The sequence below is a fragment of the Humulus lupulus genome, chromosome 1, assembly GCF_963169125.1.
Source record: "Humulus lupulus chromosome 1, drHumLupu1.1, whole genome shotgun sequence".
Taxonomy (NCBI): domain Eukaryota; kingdom Viridiplantae; phylum Streptophyta; class Magnoliopsida; order Rosales; family Cannabaceae; genus Humulus; species Humulus lupulus.
Window position 1 is genome coordinate 284,867,810 of NC_084793.1, and position 9,628 is coordinate 284,877,437.

Below are 9,628 nucleotides of genomic sequence, written 5' to 3' on the forward strand. Positions count from 1 at the left end.
ATACATATTAAATGAATTATTAACTTTTTCTTTTATGCATCTTATGCATAGACCATTTCTAATGCAAGATATAAATTGTGTCAAATTTAACACAAAAAAATGAGTTGATGTTAGATTTGGCCTATTGAGTAGTGTTTTATAAAATGAAACAAAATAATACTGGTATGGACAGGGGCCGATTGAGTATTCGAGCAAAATACATGGGTCTAACTGGTATTTTTTATTGTTAATTAATAAATTAGTGGGAATATGGTAAATAAAAAAAAGACATTTATTATTGTGCCAAATTTGACTCATGCTATATTTTGTGTTAAATTTGGCACAACTGTAAGAGCATTTTCAAGGGAGTACTAAAAAGTGTGCAATGTTATATTTAACACATCTTACAAAAAATATAACTCCAATGGTGTTTCAAAAATTGTGTCAAATTTGGTACATACTAAATTTGTGCCAAATTTGGTACAAAATATAGTATGAGTTAAATTTGGCACATCAATAAATGCTACTTTTTTATTTAACATATTATCACTAATTATTATAATTTAGTAGTTGACAATTAATGATCAACTATATATCATTTTTTATTTATTGTTTTAATGTCAAATTTCTTGGAGTACATAGTTTGAATAATAAAAAAAATTAATTTTTGTATGTTCTCAATAAATATCAAATGAATTATTCACTTTTTTTATATTAATTTGTATCTTGTGCATTGGAGCACAATTGCAAATATTGGGATAAATATAACATTAAATAATTTTTTATGCTAAATTTGACACAAAATTTACATGTTGCATTATAGATAATCCAATTTAGTAGACTTTTTAAAATACCATTGGAGTGATACTTTGTTGAAATATGCTAAATATAACACATTTGCAATTTTTTTGACACTCTATTAGAACAGAGTTGTAAATATTAAATTAAATATAATATTAACTTATTATTATTTTTTACTAAATTTGATAGAAAATTTAAATGTTGCATTTGAAAATAGTATTAGTATTTATGAATCAAGAATAATCATACATCTAAAATATAGACTAGAACATTATGAACATTATAGAATTGAGTATAGATATTTTTAGAACAAGGAGTATAGATATTTTGAGTGCACATGTTTTGAATTCACGTATCATTTCCCTTATGGGCCCAATAGCTCGATATCACGATTCACGAGTGTAGGTTCCAGCCTTCCATTCAACTGCCGAGTGAAGTGTCCCCCAAATTTTACCAAAGGCAAAGATCAATTATTCTACCATTAATCACCCATTTACTTGCCAATCAAAGTGTGGCCCACAAGCTGCCATTTTACTTTGCAGGTGGGTCCCATATTTGTCCTTTTCTTTTATTAGCGGTTCTGGTCCCCACTCACACAGGACCTGTGCCTTTCTTAGCTTTGGTATATGAAAATATGCCTATCGTGTCGTGTGGTGTCGTTAATACAGGAAAGAAAGAAAGCCGCTGCTTTGGTTGACTGGCGTTGAACCTCACTTTTTGCTTTACTGCATGAACGACGTCGTTTGACAAAGGCACCGCCAAAAATAAAGCTCCATTCCACAAGAGATTCTGAGGGAGAACGACAACTCTCTCTCTCTCTCTCTCTCTCTTTTTACCTTTATCTCTAGAGGTACGGTCTCTGTTGGTTTTATGTCATGGGGTCTCACATTTCCTAGGCCAACCTTTTGTTCTTCTGCCACGTGTCCCAATACACAGTGGAAGGACAAATGGCCTCCTTGTAAATTGGGACACTGGGAAACGTTAAACCATACCTAACCAAAACCCCTTGCCCAAGTCTCATTTTATTTTCTGTTCAAACAAATTGTCTGGCTTTGTATCCGTTGTACTCTTGAAGGGCTAAAATCTTTTCCTTTTCTTATTACAGTATATCGAAAAGGAAGATTTTTCACAAGCAGTAAAAGAAAGATAACGTTAGAGTATCAACTTGCTTGCATTGTCCTCAAACTCTATTTATTTATTTTTGCTTTAGTCTCTCACTATCTAAGTAAAGCACATAATTTAGCATTCGGTGTAGTTTAAGCATTTGAAGCTCGCTATATTTAGCTTTCTGGGTCATCTTTTTTCTTCAGATCCTGGTCCGTGTTTGTAACACTTAGCGAAAATGTTGAAGATGGTCTTACTGATCTTTCCCATCTTCTTTTTCTGTTTCTTGGGTCTTACTAGTAAGCAAAGCTTTCTCATTTACTTCTACCTGTTTTGAGTTTATTTTACATTACTATTTGTATAGTTTCTCTTTACCTCTCTGGGTTTTCTTCATCTTTTATTATTCTTACTATTGCTTTTCTCAGGTGCTGGTCAAGAATCTGTTCAACTCCTTAACCTTTACATTGCTACTCCAGAAGTGCCAAAAACGGCGTCGTCTCATTCTGACTTACCTATTGCTGCTTCTGTAAGTAGTGAAGACCTTCATGGGGTTTCAAGCAGTGTTTTAATGGCAGAGAGTTGGCTCAGGACTCAGGTTCTGGCTTACTACCCGGCCAATCGGTTCACCACCATTGTTGTTGGTGGTACTGTTCTGTGCCAAAAAGGTCAAGAGCATAAGCTTTCGCTGGTACTACCATCTGTCAAGAACATTCACCACTCCCTTACAAGGTGGGGTTTGGAGAAAGATATCAAGGTCTCAGCTGCATTTTCATCTGCTTGTTTGCACCCACAATCTACTTACTTTAATGGGGATTTCGCCAAAAGTTTCACCAAACCCCTTCTGGAGTTTCTTCAGAATACAAACTCCACTTACTCTCTTCACCCATCTCCTCCAAAGTTTACTCCTTTACCAGCTGAAACCGCTAGTCTGGTCTCTTCTCACTCAAAATGCATGAAAAAGCTTGGACTTTTTGAGCTTAACAAGGTTAATGTGATAGTCAACAACACCCCTAAAGAGTCTAAACCTATGAGCAGGAAGCTAACATCTTTGAATCCAAATGTGTTGTACCCATTTCCAGCCAGACCAAACCCTTTACCAAAAGTTGCAGACTCGCCACTCCATTCTTCTGTCGGCTACTCCATTCCTTCCAATGTGGCCACACCCCCTCAATCTTCAGAACCCCAAATAGCCTCTCCACCTCAGATGAAGACTCCACTGGCCCAAATAGCCTCGCCACCTCACTTCTCTTTCTCTTATGCACCAGAAAGTCCCCCTGTTTTTGAACCAGCGGCTAGTCCACCAGTTTTTGAGCCAGCGAGTCCACCTTATGGGTTTACCTTGCCTCCTTGTGATCCATCACCATACCACCCAGGTGCCCCTTCGCCCCATATAGGGATGGTCCATAAGCTGTGGTGCGTGGCTAAGCCTACTGTCCCTTCTGATACACTTCAGGCTGCCATTGATTATGCTTGTGGAGAAGGTGGAGCTGACTGTAATGAGATATTGCCACAAGGAAATTGTTACAATCCAGACACTGTTGTGGCTCATGCTTCTTACGCCTTCAATAGCTACTGGCAGAAGCACAAAAGGACTGGTGGGACTTGTAGCTTTGGAGGAACTGCTATGTTAATCAACAACGACCCAAGTAAGCTTTTTTTCGCTTAGGCATAATTATAGCGGTGTATCTTCATTTTGATTTAGTTAAAGAATTATTCTTAGCAATTTTTTTTTTAACATTGAGTATAATTTTGCAGGCTTTCTTCACTGTCGTTTTGTGCTCACTTGAAGACAAAGCCATGCAATGGCAACTGAGACAAGATTAAAATTCTGATTCTAAGATTACTTCGTTGTTTTGGTCGTTTTAGTTGTAGTGATTAGATTGGTAGTTTATTTGAGTACATTATCCTAACTAAATATTACTCTATACGTCCATGTAATACTCTTTTTGTTTTATTTATATCTAGAGCTATGCTACTTCCATTGATAATATGCGCTTGTGTTATTCATTAAATATCATGGCTAACAGATAACTTGAGAACAATCAGAATTGCCTAGAATTAATAAGCCCCTTTGTTCTTAAGAAATTAAAAAAAAAATAGGCAAGGGAAGCTACTCTAATCTATCAGAGCCAGGTTTCGATCCTGGGACCTGTGGGTTATGGGCCCACCACGCTTCCGCTGCGCCACTCTGATTTGTTGATATGTTTAGCAATCGAAATTTAAATAATTGTACTCTAATTGTTTAATCTACAAAATTACTTTTAACTCAACTGGAAAAAAAGACTGAATTAGTATTATTATTATCATTTTAAAATAAAGTTAGAAGTGTTGTCAAATTAGCGGAATCAAATATTTTCAAGGTCTCAGGTTTATTATTTTCTTATTTTAAGGAAAGCTATTCTTTGTATCAAATAGTTTTCCAATTTAAACTTTGTACCATTTAATTATTTAATTGTTATGGCAAATGAAAAACAAAGTTTTCAACTCATTATTGTAAACACGAGAAAGAAAAAAGTGTACTCATTACTAGTTTTTTTGTATCTTATTACAACATTAAGTAAAATATAAATAAATTAAAAAATTCATATACCAACAACCGGAGAAAATTAACGCATATAAAGAGTTTCAATTGAAAGATTGGTAATCTGATTTCATATCACCACCACCACAAAAACAGCAGTAAAATTCAGAATTCCAACCCTTGTGAGAGAAAATAAATGAAAAATGTTGATACTTTATATGGAACGCAAGCATTACATTGGTTTAAAATCCTCAATCAATCCCGATTACAAAAAAAATAACTCAGTCACATAGATCATCCTCCATGGCAATCTCTTCTCAGTAATGACAAACATATATAGAGCATTTACAATTATGTCCAAAAACATCGTATGAAGTAAAATCTTAAAAGAGGATCACTTTGCACTTTTCGCTTTTCACGTTTGTTCTTCATTGTTAGTCGAAACAACTAACGCAGTGGAGTCTCCAACTTTTCTGTCATCTGAAACATTACTACTACCACCTTCAATCTGCATAAGATGGATTAACATAAAGTTGAAGAAATGGCGATCTTTGCAACATCTATTTTGAGCTTTTTTAATAATAGTTACACAAAGTTGAAGAAAATATCACTGAACTACATTCAAGTACGGCTAACTAAGCCCTTTGTGGGAGAAAGATGTCAACCCAGAAAAGATTGATTGAAAGAATAAATAAAACAAAGTATAAATGATTCAACAGCATAAATTGGGCAGGGGGGCAAAACGGTACCTGCTTAGTTTTACCATGAGCAGACATTATCTCATAGAACTTGCGCATTAACATTTCTTCCTCTACCTGTAAATTGTAGATGTCAAATTATGAGTTCGTTCAACACAATTATGAAGCAAAAAAATTTGGCATAAATAATTCTACTTTGAATAAAATGTTGCATGAAGAATAATACATTTTGGCTAAGAGCCTAAGACAAGGTTTAATTGAAAGACCATAAGTTCGTTTAGAGTAAGCATGGAATAGTTGCCTCCTTTGAGTTGACACATTTTCATTTAACTTTTGTTTCAAACCAAGTGTAGTTAAAACCTCTCAAATGAGTGAAAAAACCCAGAAACCACTTATACCACATCCCCTTTTAACAAAGTTTATACATATCAACACAAAAAACAAAACCGTAACACTAAGCAAGCAAACAATGCTAAAGGGGCAGCACACAAACAAAGGTATGCAACCAACCTCTATTAGTGTTCCAAGCCGAGTGCTTGCGGTGCCCCTTTGCAATGCTTCTAAGCAAACAAATGCACAAAAATTATCATCTTATACCTATAAATATTAAAAGGGAATAAATCTTAGAAAGTGAATGAAGGAAAAGCTCCACAAAGGAATAAACACAATGTTCTTATGATCTCTACAAAATAAATAAAAAACTGTATTTTGCAAAAGTTAAAAACTTGTTAAAATAGGCCATTAAGTGTACTGTAAAGTGTAAATTATCAATCTTTTTCAAATCGATTAAGTAAGCAAAACCAAAATTAGAATGCTAAAGTACAGCAATATAATCTTCGAGATAATAATTAAAAGGTTAGTTGAGGAACAACCTGAAGTTTATGCAGTTCATGCGACATTGATCTATAGGCTTCCATTAAGAGCTCGCTTTGCTTCTCCAAATGCCTGCAAACCCAGTAAATTAAATGTGAACACGTCAATGCACCATATATAAGAGGCACAATTCAAAATTACTCAAAACTTATTAAAAAGAAAAACTTACTTGAAAACATCTCCTGTGTGCTTTGAGTCCATTTCAATTGGGGAAGTGAGATCCGTAGGAACCCTAATTCTGCTGTGAATTAAGCTATACAATTTGACAGCTGAAATGGGTTGTGGCGTTACCTATGACGCCTTTGTTTTATAACCACTAAAATGGCGTCGTTTGTGGTTGTCGGAGGTATAAATTATAACCTAAATTGAGAAATACTCAGATTTACAAGGAAAAATAAAAGAATTCAAAATCAAAATTTACACATACCCATATAATCAGACATCAATGTTGAAAAAAAAAGGAAAGGAAAGGGTGGTAGTCACACCTTGCCGCTCAGACGCGAGCTTCGCATCACGTTACCAACTACTGACACTGTTTTGGACGGTTACTCCTTCCTTCAAATTCACTGCTCCCTACGCGGTCATAAGAAGTGCCATATCAAAGCAACAGAAAAAGAGCTCTGCGGTTTAAAAAAAAATTAAATTCAATATTTGGATTGGGCCTTTTTGTTTCATTCCTTAGATATTTGGGCTTTATCTTTTTCTTTTTCTTTTACTTTTAATATTTTTACACAAAATATCCAAATGAGCCCATTTCTTACATTTTATTAATGAGGGGAGAATTTAAGAATCTTGATTAGAAAACTGTATTTTTGAAAAGTGAGATTCTACAATGAAAATATGAATTTAGGGATTAAAATCATGTTTCTGAAAATGTGATTGGTTCAATGTCAGTAAACTGTTTTTGAGTTTTAAAAAATGAATCTGTGATTGGTATTAAATTTGAAAATATAATAGAACTGAATATGTGATTGGAACAGTTGAATCTGAATATTATTTTAATTTTATATACATAGGTTGTATAATATTAAATTTTGATTTATCAATAGATTTAATTAAGTAAAATTTAATTATATTGATAAATTAAAATTTAATAATAATTATTGATTAAATTCATAACAATATTGCATTGTCATCTATAAAAATACCAGCACAACTTATTTTTGAATTGTGCATCCTAAATGTCATACAATGTTCCATAAACACCTTATTACTAGTGGGAACATACTCAAGTCATAAAAATTGGCAAAAAATAAAATAAAATACAAGCAATGATACAAATGATAGGAGTAGAGAGAACAAACAAACCCTGATTTTAATTTTAAGTTTATGAAGAAAAAATCACAAAATAGAGAAAACGTGAAATCGTTGTTTTCTAAATTACAACACAAAATTAGAATTTTGATTAGGATATAGTTTTAAAAAATAATCTACCAATCAGATATTTTGGTAGGTCCCACAAATTTTGAGTTTTCAAAATCATAAAATCATTTCCAAATCAACTACTAATCACACCCAAACATTTTTACTAATTTTAGTTTTTTTTAATACCGTTTAGCTAGTTTTTAACTTTATGTCGAGGCCAAAATCTCCTTAGACTCAACATGGGCTCATAGTGAGATCCAAAGCGCAGCCTAAATGTGTTCTAATGACTTTGGACCAATAAGCCCAAGTTCAAAGCAATTAGCACCTACCCAGATCAAGTCTACAATCTCGAGCCCATAAGGTTAGCACTCATCCACAACAAGGATGAACGCTAACTTAAACCACGTGGTAGAGAGAAAATAATGATTAACTGCTTAATATCACATGACAAAGTGGAATGAGTCACTCTCCAACTGAGTAGTCTTCCTCTGAAATAGGGGGAAGACTGTTTCTCTAGGGATCCATGATGAGGAGAGCAACGACTCTCAGGAGAGGTTTGTAAAAGGACTCCTCGGAGGCTGAGAAGAACAATTTTTTGGGTAGACTGTGACTATAGACTAATTGGAACAGAATCTTCGTAGGACATTACTACTACATTCAATACTCAGAACCACACTCTAATTCCCATACCCCTTTTGATCTCTCAAACTATATACTTTCTTTCTACACTCTGCATTTACTTGTTATTTCTTTCTTTCTGCTATTTTTATTTGCAAGTTTATTGACTTAACCATCGAAGTGCCTTTAGTTAGCACCACCCCAGTGTCCCAAGGTTTTCCAGTTACTCGTTTGTCTTTGTTCTACATGTTGTCAGTGCCCGCGATAATCGATTTCTATGATTGTAGATGATAAGTATCGAATTTGTATATTTTTAATTCATTATTCTTCTATGACTATGCACTTGATGATTTATTTATATATGTTTAATTAGTTTATTTTATGTTTTTAGGATTTTCAAGACATTTAGATGAAAAAGAATGAATTTGGAATGTTTTACAAGCAATGATTAAACTCGGAATTACAAGCCTTAAACTTCACACTTGATTTTGAAAATTTTCCAATACTCTTTTGGAAATCTTTCTAGAAATAAAAGTTTTATATCGTTTTCTTAGCTTTCCATAGTTTTTTGAATCGTCCAATTCTGAGCTATATCGAGGATGTTATGGTTAAAATACTGTCAGTAGCCACAGCTAAAGAAAATCGAAAAAAGCAGAAAAATTGTCATGGTTGCAGCCAGCCTTATTCTAGGTTGCGGTCTGGAGGACATAACGCAGTGGCCGTGGCCAGAAATGTCCCAGGTCGCAGTCGGAGATTGATTTTCTGGAAGTACATGTTCCAGTGGCCGCGACTGCCAAGAAACACTGGTTGCACCCGACGATCAATTTTTTTCCTTAATTTTTGGATTTTAAATGTATTTTTAAAAGGGCTATAAAAGGGAATAGGGCTAACTTTTAATACAACTTTGGATCGTGAATTTTAGAGGCTAGAGCAACAGAGGAGGAGAAAAATACATCATCATCTTTATTCTTCAATCTAGTTCTTCTTTCTTCTCAAAACTTCTTTATTTTCATTGAATATTTATGTTTATGAACATGAATTTGTTTATGAAGTAGTTTTCTTTGTAGTTGATGGTTATTTCAAAACCCTAAACATGAGATCTTGCATGCATTTATAAATTTTATTCATTCTATTCTTTTATATTAAATTGCTTATATTTTTCTATTTGAATGTCATGGATCTTGTAAAATCTTGTTTAGACGGCCGCTACTTAGGGTTTTACATTATTCTATTATCATCTTAGGATTGCTATTCACTTAATAGTTTAGGATTTTAAGTAGAGTGATAAATTGCAATTAGGCTATTGTGACAGGTATCTTGATTGTGATGAAAAATAGAACCTAGGTTAAATGAATTGCATGCTTAATGAATTTATTGCCTAGATTAATATGTTTCCATAGAGTCTAATAATTCTCCTAGGTTAAATAGATCGCATGCTTAATGAGTTCATTGCTTTGTAAAAATGATTAGTTAAGAATGCTTAGCTTTAATTAATTATAATAGAAAAAATGAGATAATTGACTGCTTAAGTGTTATCTATGGGTTTAATAGTTTAATTGATAATAAGATAATATTATTTATCTTTGTTAATAGATCGATTGTCGAAGGTGGAGAGTACACTTGACTATTTCTTTAAAATCGCAGTTTCCTTAGTTCTTGAATCCTTACT

General features: G+C 33.5%; 2 protein-coding genes and 1 non-coding gene across 3 annotated transcripts; 1 reads left to right on the forward strand and 2 right to left on the reverse strand.

The window, feature by feature from the left end:
- The first annotated feature begins 1,772 nt into the window (after positions 1-1,772).
- Positions 1,773-3,874, forward strand: LOC133807956 (glucan endo-1,3-beta-glucosidase 12). The gene is made up of 3 exons (XM_062245841.1): positions 1,773-2,183; positions 2,310-3,530; positions 3,640-3,874. Exons 1-3 carry the CDS (start codon positions 2,123-2,125, stop codon positions 3,669-3,671), a joined length of 1,314 nt encoding a protein of 437 aa, XP_062101825.1. The 5' UTR covers positions 1,773-2,122; the 3' UTR covers positions 3,672-3,874.
- Positions 3,875-4,005: 131 nt separating this feature from the next.
- On the reverse strand, positions 4,006-4,077 carry TRNAM-CAU (transfer RNA methionine (anticodon CAU)). The gene has a single exon. It is a non-coding gene; the product is annotated as a tRNA-Met (tRNA).
- Positions 4,078-4,598: 521 nt separating this feature from the next.
- On the reverse strand, positions 4,599-6,609 carry LOC133808009 (uncharacterized). The gene is made up of 5 exons (XM_062245845.1): positions 6,462-6,609; positions 6,146-6,336; positions 5,976-6,048; positions 5,155-5,220; positions 4,599-4,913 (listed from the first exon to the last, which is right to left on the reverse strand). Exons 2-5 carry the CDS (start codon positions 6,175-6,177, stop codon positions 4,821-4,823), a joined length of 264 nt encoding a protein of 87 aa, XP_062101829.1. The 5' UTR covers positions 6,178-6,336; positions 6,462-6,609; the 3' UTR covers positions 4,599-4,820.
- Positions 6,610-9,628: the final 3,019 nt, after the last annotated feature.